The sequence below is a fragment of the Monodelphis domestica genome, chromosome 1, assembly GCF_027887165.1.
Source record: "Monodelphis domestica isolate mMonDom1 chromosome 1, mMonDom1.pri, whole genome shotgun sequence".
NCBI lineage: Eukaryota > Metazoa > Chordata > Mammalia > Didelphimorphia > Didelphidae > Monodelphis > Monodelphis domestica.
The window spans coordinates 21,035,360-21,053,697 of NC_077227.1; the positions used below are offsets into that span (position 1 = coordinate 21,035,360).

Consider the following 18,338-nt stretch of genomic DNA (forward strand, 5'->3'; position numbering starts at 1 on the left):
CATTGGGGATTTTTCTTTTTAATTTTCACCAAAAATAAAGAGACCGAGATGTCCATCCTTAACAGTTTCAATTATTGTGGATTTCAATTATGGCTCAGATTTCAAAAAGAATGAACTCCTGTTCTTAATTCTAACCCAATCAACGACTCTTTGCAAATAGCAGGCTTTGAATTCCTGCTGTTGAAACTGCCTCATCAACAAATAAGATAGCTTTTCAATAAAGCTCAGGTTTACTCTGAAAAGTATTCTTTCGATCTATGTTTAAAGCATGACTCCAGAGAAGGGGGAAGAAGAATCAGGGTGCTCAGAAATACAAAAGTGCTCTTTTAAAAATCATGAAAGAAAATAGCACGGAATGCCGAGTGACTGAGACACCACTCCCTGGAAATTGGCATCCTTCTTTCCAAGAACATATATTGGAGAATATGGCAAAGAAAATGAATTCCACTTATGGATCGATCATGGTTGTCTGAGAACAAACAGGATTGCCAAAGTACAATACCTGGCTGAGCGGGCGCCCAGGCTGAAGCCGATGTATCCTTCCGCGGGCAGAGAATCATCTCCCAGTTCTTTGAGGTCTTGGGGCCCAAGATATTTGTCGGTATCTCCTGTCATTGCATCTTCACCTGCCAGGAGAAAGTGAATGAAAATCAGAAGGCTCTGGTTTCCCTTGTGGCCATAGTAGTTACTACAAGCCCAGTTCCTATTCTGGTTGCTGGCAAAGAAAGGGATCAATTGGCATTCCTCCCTCTCCCTCCCCTCATTCCTCCCTCCACCCCTACCCCCTCCCCCCCCCCCCCCCCCCCGCTTTTGGAATTTTGACCTGAGAATGAAATTTAGATAGCACAAGTTCAAGAGGTAAAAGAAACCTGGGCAGAGGTTAGTATATAATCCAATAAGTAAATAAAACTCATCAGGGTGTAAGCTGCTCATGTGTGCCCCCAAGCTCCCTTCCCAGGATAGATTTTGGCCAAAGAAACATCTGATTGGGGTGTCCCAAACTCCCGGACTTGGTGCCCTAAAAAAGGACAGTGATGAGCGCTGCATGTTTGAATGGACACTTTCCAAAACAAAGTTGGCCTCTTCTAGGAAGATTCCCCGATTTGCATAAGCTAAAGGATCGAGCTTTTTCTAGCACATTTTCTCAGGTCCCGATTGGGGGAGACTTTAATAATAAAGCCTTTCCTTCTAGGGAGGGACAATGATCGAGTTAGGAAAACTAGGAGAAGTAAAGAGTCCAAAGCCTTGAATGTTCCCACTGGAGCTGGCCTGGAACTCCAAAAATGCAATGTTCCATTCAATTAGGGCGGTATTGTAAATCCACTGAGGAAACCGGCTTTGAAACTGCCTTTGAGTGAGGGGGATTATAGTTGTGCAAACCCAACCCCCCTGCCCCAAAGGGTTAACAGGACTCGATCCCTTTCGCCTGACTACCAAAGCAAATCATTACAACGCGCAGAAGCCACATTCCCCAAGTGACAGGGCAAGTTTCAAATGGTCCTTTGCCCTTTGGTGAGGTTTCCCAGGCCTGACAAAAAGCAGCACCTCGGCCAGGCTCCCTCCTAAGTTGGGAAATCCACCCCCGCCCCCCAGGCCCCTTTCCCTCGCTCATTCCTCGCTTTTAAAAGGAGGATCGGAAAAGGTGGCCTGGCCGGGAGAGGTTGCCAGAGTTTGCCATTGTGTGGTCTCAAAGGTGAGCCATTCGTGGGCTCGGGCTGTCCAATTCCTTCAGTCAGTGGCGTTTGGAATTTCCATTTGCTCAAAGGGCCAACGTGGGGTGCGCTCAGCTCCCCACCCAAAGCGCCTAAATGCGAGGTTTGCAAAGGTTATCAAGGCAAAACAAAGCGATCTTGCCGGCTCGTTCAATGAACTCTTAGAGGCTAGCCTGTACACACACACACACAGAGATAACACACACACACACACACACACACACACTCACACACAGATAACACACACACACAGTGTAAGCGCCACACAAACTCCAAAGACAACCAAAAAGAAAAACCTTACTCGATTGCAAAGCCATAGCTCCCCCGGGGCTGTCCTAGCAAAACAAGCACCAGCTCCAGTACCCGCCAAGGCGTCCTCCCGGCGTTTCCAAGGATCTCCGCGAGTCCCAGAAGGCGAGATTTCGAACTGAGCTCGGAAGCCCAGGAGAATGAATGCCGGAGCCCGGAGGGCCGGGTCACTTTCCACGCCTCCACCAGCGGGCTCTCCCCAGCAGCGTGGGCTCTTCGCAGGCGCTGGCGGGCTCCCACCACATCGCTTCCCACACTCTGGAGGGCGGCAGAGCGTCCCGACGCCCCAAAGGACAAGGTGGGGGGAAAAAGAAAATGCCCAGCAGCCGGCAACACTTAATTGTGGCTGGGATCCTTTCTCATCACGCTGTAGACATCCCTTTAAAGCTCCTTCTGATTGGATTAAAAACTTCTTGGGCCAAGCCGGGCTGCCCCGTCCTAAGCCACCCGGACAGAAGGCGTTATTCGTATGTAAATGCAGGCAGCGCGCAGCGCCTCCCGTGGACTTTTCCTGTAATTCGATCCCGGGCTACTGAGCTGGGCCTGAAATCCACCAGACCGCACCCCCCCCTCCCCCCCGCCCTCCAGAAATCGGCTAGACCTACTGGGCTGGGGGCTCCGGCAGGCACGGGCCGGGAGGGAGGATGCCTGGGCCGGGCGTGGGGAAGCGACAGTAACTTTGAACTCTTTCCTCTGCTGGAGCCGAGCCGTGGTTATTTATGCTCCGTCAGGTGGGAAGCGGAAAAAAAAAAGGGAAAGAGAAGCCACAGAGGACCTGCCCTGCCCTGCCGTTGTGAAACAGCCAGGCAGGCACCCGAGGGAAAGGCAGCAACCCCCAGCTCCCAGGGAAGGGCTTTAGAACAACGTCGGCTCAAGCGCTCTTGGGAAGCCCCTAGAAATGGGCAGAAAGATGGGCTGGGCTACCTGGAGGGAAAAGGAGGCGGGGTTCTGAGGCCGAGGCTGTTTGAGCCCAGTCCAAGCTTCCCTCTCTCCCCTCCCTGCCCCCTCTCCCTTCACACAGACAGACAGACGGACGGACGGGCGGACGGACACACACACACACACACACACACACACACACACACACACACACACACACACACACACACACACGCTGCATTACAGTAGGGATAAGGAGGAGCAGGCCGGGTGGGGAGGAAAGAATCTTTGTGAGGCTACCACAATACAGAGGGAGACCTTTTCCCCTTCGCTGTCTGGGTGCTGGGTTCCAGGCCACTTCACCTTACTCTCTACCCCCCTTTCCCTGGGGAAAAGACATGGGCACGTTTTCGGGAAAGGGAGATTTCTATCATTTTCCAAACCTTTTCAGTTCTGAAACTGAGTTACACTGTAACGGGGGCCCGAAGGGTTTTGCAACTCTTTTAGGAGGAGGGGCTTGGAATTGCGACATGCTTTGAGACACTGTTACAGAAAAAGAAGGCTGCCGGATTTGTGGTCAGGGGAGCTGGCTTCAAATCCTGCTTCTATTCACCCTGTCACCTCCGTGGACAAGTCATCCAACTCCTCTGACTTTCCCGTTTTCTCTTAGATGAAAGGGTTGGATTCGACGAGCCCTAAAGTGCCTTCCAGAGCCCTGGGTCTCATCAAATTGGCACAAGTATCCCTAATAAACGTGCATGATCATCAGTAAGGCTTCAAAGCAAGGGCTCCCTACTAGAGCCTTGTTCCTAGTAGAGTCCCTCCCTCCCCTCTTGGGTCCTGGCATTGCAGCCCAAAGATAATCATTGTTCCTTGGATCCTAGGATTTTAGAGGTGGAAGTGGCTAGAGAAATCATGATGACAAATCTGTGAAATCTCGGCAGCTAAGATCCCCAGATAGGGAACTAATTTTCAACTCTAGAATAAGTTGTGGAGAGACCAGATCAAGTTTCCTCATCTATAAAATGGGAACAAATAGACTATACTTGATAGGACTCATTGGTGGATTGATCTATTGACTGTTGTAGGAATCAAATTAAATATCAATTAGGCTGGAAGGAATCTTAGGGATGATATAGTTCAACCCTTTTTTAATGTCTGAGGAAATAGATTTAAAAAAAAAAAACCCTTACCTTCCATCTTTTTTTAAACCCTTACCTTCCATCTTGGAATCAATACACAGTATTGATTCCAAGGCAGAAGAGTGGTAAAGGCTAGACAATGGGGGTTAAATGAGTTGCCCAGGGTCACACAGCTGGGAAGTGTCTGAGGCCAAATTTGAACCCAGGACCTCCTGTCTCTAGGTCTGACTCTCAATTCACTGAGCCCCCTTTACCTTCCCTTTTAGAATCAATATTGGGTATTGATTCTAAGGCAGAAGAGTGGTAAGGGCTAGGCAAAGGGGGTTAAGTGACTTGCCCAGAGTCACACAGCTGGGAAGTGTCTGAGGTCATATTTGAACCCAGGACCTCCTGTCTCTGGGCTTGACTCTCAATCCACTGAGCTACCCAGCTGCCCCCAGGAAATAGTTTTTTTTTTTTTTTTTAATACTTACTTTCTGTCTTAGAATCATATTGTTTATTGGTTCCAAGACAGAAGAGCAGAAAGGGCTGGGTAAATGAGGGTTAAATGACTTGCCCAGGGTCACACAGCTAGGAAGTATCTGAGGCTACATTTGAACCCAGAAGCTCCCCTCTTTAGGTCTGTCTCTCAATCCACAGAGCCAGTTAAAGATTGTAAAAAGTAATGTTTCACAAGATCACACAGGAATCATACGACTAGAATTTAAACCTAGGTTTTCTGACCTAAAATTCCTCACTCTTTAGGCCCCATCCTGCTTCCTGGGTCATTTCAGTGAGGTATTCTATGAAAAAAAAAATCACTTTCAGCCTAAAACAAATAAACGAAGCCTCCTGGCATTCTCCACTGAGTACTCTTTTAGAGATCTCTACTCTAAGAGCCCTGCAGTAGGGGCTATTCTTGAACCTGCATTCCAGGCTGACTTAGCACTCCCTTCATAGCTCGCAAAGGCTGGGCTCAGCAGAACAAGTAACAAGTCACACCCCTCCAGTTGTCAGCCAGAGCTAAACTTGCCACCACAATTTAGAAAATAGGCAACATGGTCACAGCCACTATCCCAGGGCAACCTTCCATTTGGAGACTGACCAATTTGGAAAGAAAAAACTGGGTTACTCTGGATGATGGACCAAAGTACACATGAGGCTTTAAACAAATATAGAAATGGACGCAGGTAGGTGGCTCAATGGATAGAGCACTAAGCCTGGAATCAGGATGATCTGAGTTCAAATTCTAGCTATGTGAATGAACCTAGGCAAGTCACTTAATCTCTTTGCCTTAATCTATTGAAGGAGGAAATGGCAAATGACTGCTATCTTTTCAAGAACACCCCATGGACAGTATGGTCCACAAGGTCATAAAGAACTGGACAGGACTGAACAATTGAACAATAAAATCATAGAATACCAAAATCAATGAACAAACACGTATCAAGAGCCCACTATGGGGGCAGTGAGGTGACTCAGTGGACAGAGAGCCAGGTCTGAAGATGGGAGGTTCAGGTTTCAAATCTGCCCTCAGATACTTCGTAGCTGTGTGACCCTGGGCAAGTCACTTAACCCCCATTGCCTTGCCCTTACTGCTTTTCTACCTTGGAACTAATACATAGCATTGATTCTAAGACTGAAGGTAAGGGTATTTATTAAAAAAGAGCCTACTGTGTGTTGGACACTGTACTGGGGATGCAAAGAGAAAAATGAAACAGTCCTTACCCTCATGAAGCTTACTTTCTGTCGAAGGAGAGATCACAACCTTCCTGGCTTTTTTTAAGTCCCTGCTCAAATGCTACCTTCTATAGGAACCCTTCTCTAATGCCTTTTAATTCTAGTTCTTTTTACTTTTGTAATTTTTTCCTAATTATGCTATATGTGGCTCATGTGTGAGTTGTGTGTATGAATATATATGTTGTCTTCCCCATCAGAGTGTGAGGGCCAAGGGCTGTCTTTTACCTTTTTGTATAGTACTGCTTGTATCCTACAGATACACACAGGGTACATAGTAAATGTTGAATGGCTGATGTATTTATATATGTGGGTGTGTATCTGTCTGTCTGTCTGTCTGTCTCTCTCCCAAATAGATACAAAATAGTTGAAGGGAAGTCATAGCCGCTGGGGGGAATCAGGAAAGGCTTCATGTAAGAGGAGGCTTGAGCTTAACTTTGAAGAAAAGTAAAGATGACTGGATGACCACAGAAGGCATACTAAATGACTCAGAGTATTTATTAAAAGAAATATTTTATGCATTTTATTTCATGCTAGTGGATAATATGGCATAGTAGAGAAAGCTCTGACCCTGAAGAAATAAGTTCCAGGGGCAAGCTGGGTGACTCAGTGGATTAAGAGCCAGGCCTGGAGATGGGAGATTCAAATATGCTTCTTAGCTGTATGACCCTGGGCAAGTCACTTAGCCCTATCCCTTACCACTCATCTACCTTGGAATTGATACTTAACATAGATTCTAAGACAGAGGGAAAGGGTTTTAAAGAAAGAAAGAAATGGATTTTGGTAGTGACTCTGACACTTTCTTGCTGTGTGATCTTGACCAAATCATTTAATCTCTCTGCCTCAGTTTCCTTAAAAATGAATTTTAAATTGTACTCTGCTTATACCATAGAAGGTATGAATTGCGATGGCTATAGAAACAGAGAGTTGGCAGTTGAGACTATGATTCCCTTGACTGGGTCATGAGTAAGGTCTCATCTACTGTCCCTCGGGTGACTGTCCGCCAGCGGCCATGGCTCTGAAGGCAATTCCGAGAGAGAAGCACTAAGGACATTCTGACCGTGACAGATTCTTGGGGATAAAGAATGGGCTTCTAAGGGCAGCACTTGGTAGAATGTGCTGGAAATGTCATCTCCACACTTGCTAAGCACATCTGAAAATCCATCAAAAAGGAATTTTGAGAGCTGGACCAAGATCAGGCTTGGAGAAGTGACATGAAGGCTTGTTGGCCAGAGTATCCAAGAGAGAACTCCATCCCTGCCTTCTATATATGCCAGCCGGAATAGAATGCCCAAATTGTGGCCTGACTCCATCTAGTGATCTCTGACCTCCAGAATTAACACAGGTCTAGAGTATATTCCCTTCTCAAATCCTTGGCTTTCAAGATCCAACTCAGATGCTACTTCCTCTGTGGAGTCCTCCCTGATCTCCCTTAGCTAAAAGTCACCTCCATCTCCCCTAGCCGTCCTGTGGTGCCATCCAGCTTTCTCTTTAGCCCTGTCATACCTCACTGAACTTTCTACCTCTTTTCAGAGCTCAATCTGGATTCTGCATCCTTCCCCGAGTCCCCTGATGGTAGCCATTCCCTGTACTCATCCCTTTGTGTTTAGTGTGTATATGTCACCTCTGTCTCTGGCCATGCAGCTGGGAGCTGCTCTGTCCCCATCACTTTGGAATTATCTTGCACACATTACATCTGTAAAGCTGTTGTATCCCCCCAGCTGACTGTCAGGCAGCTCCTTGAGGGCAGGGCCTGTCCGGCTCCCCTCTGTACTTGCAGTCCCAGGGCTTGGCACTTAATATTGGTTTGCTGACTGATCACAGCTCATCAAGACACAGTTTTATCCCTCTGCCTTACTGAAGGGGCAGGCAGGGAATATGCTCTTTTTTATCTTGTCATCTTTGGGACAAATGATGTTAGATAATCTCTAAGGTCTCATCTGGGCAGCTAGAAGGCACAATGGATAGAACATGAGGTCTGGAGTCAAGAATACCTGAGTTCAAATCCAGGCTCAGATGCTTACTAGCTATGTGATCCTGGGTAAGTCACTGAACCTTGTTTGCTTCTGTTTTTTTCATCTGTAAAATGAGCTGGAGATGGAAATGGGAAACCATTCCTGTATCTTTGCCAAGACCCCAAATGGGTCACAAAGAGTCAGGTCACAACTGAAATGACTAAATCACAACAAAAAATAAGATCTCTCCTACCTCTAAATCTTGAGATCCTAGTCCTGATCTTGTGTATCTAAACACTAATACACAGTTTAGAATTCAGAACTTTGCTGCCTTACTTTCTACAGACTTCTTTTCCTGAAGAGATGACCCAGTCCATGCCCTAGTCCCAGGGAGAAGCTGAGTTGAGAGGCTTCTTCCCTGTCTCAGTCCACCTTATCTTCCTGCTCTCTGTTTCTTTTTTTATTTTATTTTTTCTTTCCTTCCATCTTAGAATTAATACTGTGTATTGGTTCCAAGGCAGAAGAGCAGCAAGGGTTAGGCAGTGGGGGTTAAGTGACTTGCCCAGGGTCACACAGCTAGAGAGTCTGAGGCCACATAGCTGCTCCCCTCCCTTTTCAAACAGTCTTAGTTTCCTCATGGATAGAATGGGGATAATAATAGCTCTCTATCTCACAGGGTTGTTATGAGAATCAAATGAGCTCATATATACAAAGCATTATGCAAATCTTAAAGATCCATATAAATGTTCTAACTATTACTGTTAACTCAGAAGTTCCTCGTTGATCACAGCCTCCTTCTGTTCCCCCAACTCTCCATCTCATTCCTCCTCAATCTGTTGTCTGCCTTCACCATAGCTTTTACTCATCTTCATTCCTACCTGCTAGGTAGTGCAGTGCTGGGCATAGAGAGGGAGACTCATCTTTCAGAGTCTAAATCCAGCTTCAGACTCTAGCGGTGTGACCCTGGGCAAGTCACTTAACTCAGTCTGCCTCAGTTTCCTAATCTGTAAAATGGAGATAATAATAGAATCTACATCTAGAGTAGATATGCAGCTATCTGGCCCAGTGGAGAGGGTGCTCCATTTGGAATCAGGAAGACTCATCTTTCTGAGTTCAAGTCCAGTCTCAGATACAATTTAGCAGGGTGCCCCTGGGTAAGTCATTTAAACCTGTCTGCCTCAGTTTTCTCATGTGTAAAATAAGCTGGAGAAGGAGATGGCAAACTGACCCAGGATCTTTGCCAAGAAAACTCCAAATGAAAACAGACATAAATGAAATGACTGGACAACAACAACAAGGACCCCTACCTGCTTCCCAGTCCGTCACCTCCTCGATTGGTCTCTCCTTCCTTCTCAGTCTCAGCACTGTAGCCAACCAGGTCAGCTCTAACCTGTTCTCTCCCTTCTGTGCATTCATGGTTCTTGCATGCCTTGGCCAAAGCCAATCATGGGTCTCCCCCACCTTCTACCTTGTCCTCCTCCTCCTCCTCCTCCTCCTCCTCCTCCTCCTCTTGTGGCACTGAACTTTGCTGAAGGAAGTCCCACAACTGTACTGACTGGTTCCACCACAAATTTATGTTATCTTAATCTCCCCTAGCTCTTCACTGAAGCCCAGTAATCCTTTTATTCTTCCTCCATTGACTCTTGGGTGGATTCACTGTCTCAAAGCTTTTCTTCTCAGTCCTCCCACCTCAGCTCCTTCTCCGCAGAGGACCTCTCTCTCCTCCTGGCAGGGAAAACAGATGTCCCTTGTGCTGACCAGTTACCTCTCTCCCAATTAGATACCTCATAATAGCTCTACAGAACCCCCTCGGTTTTCTCCTGTGATTTTTTTTTGAAGCTTCCTTCTTTTTTTTTTTAAACCCTTACCTTCCATCTTGGAATCAATACTGTGTATTGGCTCCAAGGCAGAAGAGTGATAAGGGCTAGGCAATGGGGGTCAAGTGACTTGCCCAGGGTCACACAGCTGGGAAGTGTTTAAGGCCAGATTTGAACCTAGGACCTCCCATCTCTAGGACTGGCTCTCAATCCACTGAGCTACCCAGCTGCCCCATTGAAGCTTCCTTCTTACATTTCAGTTTTGTTTTTTTTTTTTAAACCCTCACCTACCACCCTAGAATCAAATTTGTGTATTGGATCCAAGGCAATCCTTCTCTGATCTTGGCTGCTGTTCAGTTGTTCCTGACTCTTTATGTCCCTTTTCAAGGTTTTATTTGTCAAAGAGACTGGAGTGATTTTCCGTTTCCTTCTGGTTCCTCCTGGCTCATTTTACACAGGAAGAAACTGAGGCAAATAAGGCTAAGTGACCTGCTCAGGGTGATGTGACTAGCAAAGTCCGAGGTGAGATTTGAACTAAGGAAGATGAGTCTTCCCGACTTCAGGCCTAGCATTCTCTCCACTGGGCCACCTAGTTGCCTTATACATCTATGTTGTAGGCTCTTAAAGAGAGCCTTTAGTCACTGCTACTCCTACCTGCTAGGTGGTGCAGTGGATAGAGTGCAGGGCATGGGGTCAGGAAGGCTCATCTTTCTGACTTTAATTCCAGCTTCAGACACTAGCTGTGTGACTGCTTTAGAAAGAGGTGCCTCTCTCTTGGACTAGGTCCTGGAACCTCCCATCTCTTTCAGGAAGGCTTAGCTTCCTTGATTGTGTCTTCCCTCCTCCAATCTTCAGGCTCTTGGGATCTGCTGGAATCTTCCCTAAGGTCTATAAACACACTGGAGTTGCTCCCATCTTCAAAGGACCCTCCCTGGACCTTACCACACCTTCAAATCACCCTTGAATAAATCTCCCTTTCCCTGAGGAATTCTATGGAAAAGGTACCCATTTCCCCCACTTTGCCTTCTCTGCTTTAGCTAGCCTTTAGCCACTTCCAGGTGGACTCTCCAACCCACCACCATGTTGGAATTTTCATGACCCCACTTCGGGTTTTCTTGACATATGTGCTAGAATGTTTTGCCATTTCTTTCTCCAGCTCATTTAACAGATGAGGAAATTGAGGCAAACTGGGTTAAGTGATTTGTCCAGGGTTACACAGCTAGCAGCTGTCTGAGGTTAGATTTGAACATGAGTATTCCTGATTCCAGGCCCTGATTACTTGCCAACACTTTGTCTATGCTTAGAATGTATTTCCTTCTGTCTTTTGACTCTTAGCATGTGTAGTTTCCTTTAAGACTCAGCTGAGATAAACCTCAGTTAGACACTGAGTTGTTCTTGACCTCAGTTTCCACATCTGTAAAATGAGAAGGTTGAATGAGATAATATCTGATGTCCTTTCCAGCTTTCATTCTACGATTCTTTGATCCTACAGGAGTCTGTTCTTTGTCCTCCTTGCATTATGGCTCTTTTCCTTTCCAAATTTTCTTGTATTTACTTTTCTACATAAACAGTGTGTCTCTTGATGGAGAATTACCTTTTTAAAACAAAGGCTACCTCCTGAGGGATTTGGAACGAAATTGGAACAAAAGTTCTATTGGGTATGACCAAACTGCAAAGACTTGGTTTTGGAAAGAGTGTGGAAACAGATTGCTTCTGCTGCCTAAGGACCAATCTAGCTAAATATGGGCCTGCTAATGTATGTTAACTGAGAACCAGACAGGCTAAGTTTATCAAATTAAATGCTGATAGGAACACGGAGAAATAGGCCTAATATTACAATGTGTAAATCTGTGTATGCTCACTGGTATTCCATTAGTAGGATGAGGCTCCAGGGGCATTATGGAGAAGGCAAAAAAGTTGTATGGATATGAAAATATTCATGGAAGCTTTGTTTGTAATGACAAACTAACTAAAAATAACACAAATATAGTTACTGGGGGGAAATGGTTGAATGGATTATAATATTTAATGTAACAGCTTGTATTATATTATTAGAAATGACAATTATTGCAAATGAGATAAATATATTAAATATAAATAAAAGAGAATAATGCATACTATGATTACATTTTTAAAAATAGCCACAAAATCAAGAAAAAAGTATAAAGTAAAACAAATCCAAAGGGTAGTCAAAAGCAGAGGATATCTATATTAGCACATCTATGATCTACATATTTTAAAACAAATTGTAAACAATGTAGAGTTTGAAATTTTGCACATTTTTTTATGCATGTGTTTACTTAAATATTTTTTCATGGTGGTGGTGATTACTAAGAATCTAATTTTAAAAATTGAAAACAGAACTACCCAAAAGCCTATTTTTCCTTTATGTCTTGGTATTCTGCGAGTCAAAGCCTTTCATATAGTAGATATTTAACTATTTTTTTAGTTGAACTGAATTAGGTAGAATTAGGAAGAATCAATAAATTTATACTTGATATGTAAATAAAGAGAGTTGACCCACATTAGTGGCTAATGTCTCTTCTAACTTGGAGATGCTAGGATACTATGAAATAGTTTTCCAAAATCTGGATGTTCACTAAAATGTCATTGATTCCTCAAAAGTTTTAGTGATCATGGCTACACTTTAAAAGGTCCTTCCCACTTTTATTTTTAGTCATTCCTACGTCCTTATATTACCACAGGACAAAAATGAAGGGAAACAAATAGACACACAAGCACTGGCACAGGCAAAGCCTCAAAAGTCATGCTACAAACATGGTCATCCATGAATACTAACCAAAAATAATTCATTAAACTAAAATTAAAAGGGGGCAGGTAGGTGGCTCAGTGGAGAAAAAAATAGTTAGACACCTAGAGACAGAAGGTCTTGGATTCAAATATGACCTCAAATATGAGCTGGGCAGCTCAGTGGCCAGGCCTAGAGTTGGGAGGTCCTAGGTTCAAATCTGGCCTCAGATACTTCCCAGTTGTGTGACCCTGGGCAAGTCACTTAACCCCCATTGCCTAGCTCTTATCACTCTTCTGCCTTGGAACCAATACAAAATATTGATTCTAAGATGGAAGGTAAGGGTTAAAAAAAAATATGACCTCAGACATTTTCTAGCTGTATGACCCTGGGCAAGTCACTTAATCCCAACTGCCTAACCCTTACCAGCCTTTTGCATTGGAACATGTACTTCAAACTGATTCCAAGATGGAAAGTAAAGGTTTAAAAATTTTTTAATTAAAATGTCAAAGCATATTAACTTGTTTTCAGGCCTGTCATCTCATGCTTTTCAGGTTCACATTAACTTCTTTGAGGGAGTTATATACCTAGAGTATATATCTATCTATATATATATCTATATAGATCTATATAGATATATATTTTAACCCCTATCTTCGGTCTAAGAATTAATGCTAAATATTGGGGCAGCCAGGTCTAGAGATGGGAGGTCCTGGGTTCAAATTTGGCTTCAGACACATCTTAGCTGTGTGACCCTGGGCAAGTCACTCAATATCACACTTTCTCCTTGAAAGCAATACACAGTATTGATTCTAAGAAAGAAGGTAACTGTTTAAAAAATAATTACTAAGTATTTCTTCTAAGGTTAGAAGAGCAGCAACAGCTAGACAGTTGGTAACTTGACCAGGGTCACATATCTAAGAAGTATCTGACATCAGATTTGAACCCAGGAACTCCCATCTCTCAGTCTGGCCCTCTATCTAATGAACCACCTAGCTGTTAATTTTGATTGTACTAAATTTTATTATTACATGGCTGTCTCTGATATCCATAGCCCTTCAACATATATCAGCTTTTATCCACATGGGAAAAACAAAGTGGATGAATAATATTGATTACTCATATTCAGGACATATGGCCCATTGAATTAATTCATCAGAATATATGTGTAGACTATATATGTAAAATACCATAATATGGTAAATTTGTACATATATAGTAGACATTTAGTTTGGACAGGCACTACAGTTAGACAAAGAACCGGCCCCAAGTTTCCCAGAAGGGAAAGAAGTTTGGTCTGGTTTGTATCTCAGAAACTATGTCACTATTTTAATAATTCCAAATAAGTCCCTAAACAAACAAAATCAAAGCAAAACAAAACATTTTTGGAGCCTGTGTTCTCATGGTGCTGAATGCATGGCTGCAAATCACTAGACATTAGGATGAAAAAGCACAGGTGACCTCACAGACAGTGGAGACATGAGTGGGGGGCTGAGTCTGAGGACCAAACTGGCATACAAGTGATTTGCAAGGCTGACCATCAGAGGAATGTGTTCCTGGAGAAGTCTGTGGTTTAGCCATTTGGATGGAACAAGGGAGGGACACTGGTTGGGCAGTCTTAAGTAGTTCACTGAAAGCCTTCAGCACTGAAAGGCTAATGGAAATCCTATAGCCTGTTGGGTAGATCCTCCATGGAGAAATTAAGCAACAATGGTGGCCCCAAACCTTATAGGTCAAGAAGGCAAGGATAGACTGAGTGAGATCTGCACTATGGAGCCCAAGTTGGAAGAATCCTGAGAGGCCATCTAGTTCTACAGCCTTTTTTTTACAAATGAGGAAACTGAGATCCATAAAGGTCCAATCATTTGTATCACAATGGGAAGCAAGCAGAAGATCTAAGATTAGATCTGAGCATATCAAAATCTCTGAAAATCTAAGAACCTGGGTATGTGTGTGTGTGTGGAGGGGTACCTAGGTGACTTAGTGGATTGAGAGTCCTGGAGACTGGAGGTTCTGCATTCAATGTGGCCTCAGACACTTCCTAGCTGTATGACCCTGGGCAAGTCACTCAACTCCCATTGCCTAGTCCTTACTGCCCTTCTGCCTTGGAATCAATACACAGTGTTGATTCTGAGACAAAAGGTAAGGGTTAAAGAAAAAAATCTAAGAACCCTGATTCTCTTACTCCAGATTCTAAGCAGTTTCTTCAGTATCTAACTGCTTGGGAAGATGTATCTATGAAAGGAATATGGATCAAATTGTCCCTGTCTATTTCTCATGCCTGACTAAGGAGTCTTCTTCTGCTAAAGAAATATGGGAAATGGTTAAAATATGATCAGGGGCACCTAGGTGGCTGAATGGATAGGGAACCATGCCTGGAGATGAAGGTCCTGAGTTCAAGTCTGGCCTCAGACACTTCCTAGCTGTGTGTGACCTTGGGCAAGTCACTTAACCCCCATTGCCTAGCCCTTACCATTCTTCTGCCTTGGAACCAATAGTTAGTATTGGTTCCAAGGCAGAAGGTAAGGGTTTAAAAAAAATAAAAGCACATTTCTAATTCCTTCTCCTTTTTTGAAAGGAACCTTTCATGGATACCAGGCAACTCTCTAAGGATATTCCTAATAATCTGATTTCTTTCTTCCTGAATTTCATGAGATCAGGGAATTCTCTCTCTCTTTTTTTTTAACCCTTACCTTCTATCTTGGAGTATTGGCTCCAAGGCAGAAGAGTGATAAGGGCTAAGCAATGGGGGTCAAGTGACTTGCCCAGGGTCACACAAGAATTTTCCTTTTTTTTTTTAAAAAGGACAGAAATCCATGTGAGTGAACAGAAGAACTTAATGATTTCATTAATCACATTCATCTTCAGTTACAATTACTAAGATGTCCAAGACTGCTAGCATGACATTTGGTGGTTGTCTGATATGTAACACAAAGAGTGGGCATAAAGAGCTCGATTTGAAATCTGAGGACTTGAGTTCAAATCTTGATTCTGTAACAACCACACGTGTGACCAATCACGAGAAAGTTATTTTAGCCTTCTGTTCTTTTGCAAAATGAAGAAGTTGGGACAAAGTAACCTCTGAAGTGCCCTCGAGCTCTAAATCTATGATCCTATCATAGCTCAGTTATCAGCTTATTTAAGATTAGAAAGGAAAAATAGAATTACTATCTGTACTAAAGTGATTTGGGGACAATCTTCATCCTGTTACAATTGATAGGATCACAGGTTTAGACCTGGAAGGAGTCCTAGAGGTCCATCAGGTGCAACAAGTTCCACACCTCTCTCTACCCTTGCAGTTTTATTGTGTGTGTGGTTTTTTTTTTTTGCCCCAATCCATACCTTCCTTCTTAGAATCAATACTAAATATTGGTTCCAGGGCAGATGAGTTAGGCATTTGGAATTAAGTGACTTATTTGCCCAGGGTTATACAGCTAGAAAGCGTCTGAGACCAAATTTGAACTCAGAACTTCCCATGTCCAGGCATGGCTTTCTATCCTTTGAACCACCTAGTTGTCCTCCCTCCCCCTAATTCTATTGTTGAAAGATAAAGTGACTTGCCCAGATAATGGTCCTAGATGATATCAAGAGAGTGAGGCAGATTTTGAATTCAGGTCCCTTGACTCCAAATTTGATCCAATCTTTTCACTGAACTATGCCACTAAGCAGAAAAACACCCCAATATGGACAATTGTCTGTACTTAGCTTCAACTGTCAAGTGCCTGTAACGTGCAAGGCATCGCATAGGGCAACAAGGATACATAGACAAGGACTTTTCAATCTACCACAGGGTTACAGTGTGTATCTAAGTGAATAAATACATAGCATAAACAATGTATTAAAATGTCAAAAAGGAGAAGAGTACTAATAACTAGAGAAATCCAGAAAGCCTTCACGTAGGAGGTGGCATGAAGCAAACAAGGTATTCTAATGAAGGGGAATTGAGGAGAAGAGGCATTCCAGTCACTTGAAAAGGCATGCAGGAGGTCATTTGGGGAGAACAACTCGAAGGCCAGAAGGAGAGTCATTTCAAATAAGACTCCAAAGGCAGGAGGGATTCAGATTGTGGAAGGTCTGAAATTCTTTGTCTCCTAGCTCAAGGCAAAAGGACAAAGAAGCAAGGGTCAAAAAATTCCTGAGCTGCAGATTCTGGCTCAGTGGTTCCCAGCCACTTCGTCTGAGGACTCAGAATTTCTTGAGTGAGTAAGTAAATGATGAAAAAAAAAGCGCTCCCATGAATTCAGCAGTGCTTTTCAATGCATATGTATTTTATTAATCACAACAACAGCTACAAACATTTGAAAGATAGTCATACATAATATGTGTGACAGACAAGTTATCCATTCGACAGATGGGATGCTCGCTTATTGATGAGACCGAGGCATGCCGTAGATTTTGTTGAGGCGAACAGGGATCCAAATGACAATTCTTTGTGGGCACACGGGTTTATGGGTAATAGACAATAGCGCCCCGACCCACCCAGGACCTTCGGACCACTGCTTGTCAGTTCCCATTTATAGCCTCCATTCTGGAATGGTAGATTGAAGAGATGACACAAAGCAGAGGCAACACATGTCTAATTCAGGCTGTAGATTTCGGAGGCAGTCATAGGCTACAAGGATGAGCGGGGCTTAGGGCCACCTCTCGGGAATGGTAAGTGGCTACTTGCAAAGTTCTTCATGCTTCTAAGACTTTGAGTAATTGTGGGTTAGCGTATTCATGGTCTAAGAGGTGGAAGGGATCCTAGCGATAGAAATCCTTCATTTTCCAGATGAAGGAATGAGGGAGATGGTGACTTCCCCAAAGGCAGGATTCAAAACCCTGCTTTTAAGGCAAGTATTCTTCCCCTTTTCTTGACCCAGGTCAGGCGCTATCAGGAGGGCGAGGCGGGGGGAGAAGTGGGGAAAGAAGCCATGCGTACCCAATTTGCTAGGACTACTCATTATCAACCTTTTCCTTTGAAGCAGGTCATATTAGATGCTCTTCCAGATGTACCATTAGGGTATTTAAAGGTTGCTACACCCCAAAGACCACGTATGCAAGCGGTTAATTTGTTCTGACAAATGCTGCCACAAGGAAACATTCCCAGGCATCCTCTGAGAGAGATTCCTTTCTTCCTTCCACTCAAGAGGCTTGAAAAGGAAGGAAGGGACTTGGAGCCAATAGGTCACAGAGCTAGCAGGAAGCTGTGAGGGTCCTTTCTAACTAGAGGGGAGATTCTCTACGTGGCTGAGAACCTGAAGTGACTCGTGGGCTCTTGAAAAGGCTGGCCACGAATGCGTGTCCTCAAGAGACACCGATGGACTCTACCTGAAGAATTTGGGCTCCTTCATGGCTCGGAGGCTGCTCATTAGATCTGGAGCTAGAAGTGGTCCTCGGGTTTAAGCCCTTCATTTTATTTTATTTTTTTTCAAAAAAATTAAACAGTTTAATTTTAATTAAAATTTAAAGTTTAATCTGCATGAATAACATTTTCTCCATTACTTTCTGAAGCCTGGGCAATCAATAGAACAATGAATCAAGCTGGGATTTTTAGTGTTGGTTGATTTTGAGCTTTAAATGATTACACTTAGCCATTTAAGCCCTTCATTTTAGAGATTAGGGCAGGGATTGTTTTTCATTCTCTCTGTGAATCCCCAGCAAATAGCCCAGCGCCTGACACACAGTAGATGCTTAATAATTTAATGGCTGAGGGACTGAAGAAGACCAGCTATTTCCCAAACAGTCGAGAAAGGCTGGAGTACTAGCACTGAAAAGCTAGCTGAGGCTAAGTAGTAGTAACATGAATTATGCATGTCCAGTGCCCAGTCCCAAGTAAGCACAAATCCTTGGTGATGGATGGATGGATGGATGGATGGATGGATGGATGGATGGATGAATGGCCAGATGCACAGATGCCTGAGATAGGCAACAACGAGGCCATTTGTAAGTAAATTCAAAATGTTTCTGTTGGACATTTTGGAAAATGGTGAAGAAGGGGAAGAGGAAGACTTTAACAACATCTCCCTCTCTTTGTTTCTTGCCCTCTAGTCCAGTTAGTTCTAAGGCAACTAGAGCTG

At 43.8% G+C, this 18,338-nt stretch overlaps 1 protein-coding gene across 11 annotated transcripts in view; it reads right to left on the reverse strand.

Annotated features, from left to right (window-relative positions):
• ANK3 (ankyrin 3) overlaps nucleotides 1-18,338 on the reverse strand; it is a 754,092-nt gene that overhangs the window by 103,392 nt on the left and 632,362 nt on the right. For all 11 annotated transcript variants that reach the window (XM_056795799.1, XM_056795855.1, XM_056795804.1 and 8 more), the window contains one exon: nucleotides 503-626. In XM_056795799.1, coding sequence (XP_056651777.1) covers nucleotides 503-626 — 124 coding nt within the window. The remainder of the gene's footprint in view (nucleotides 1-502; nucleotides 627-18,338) is intronic.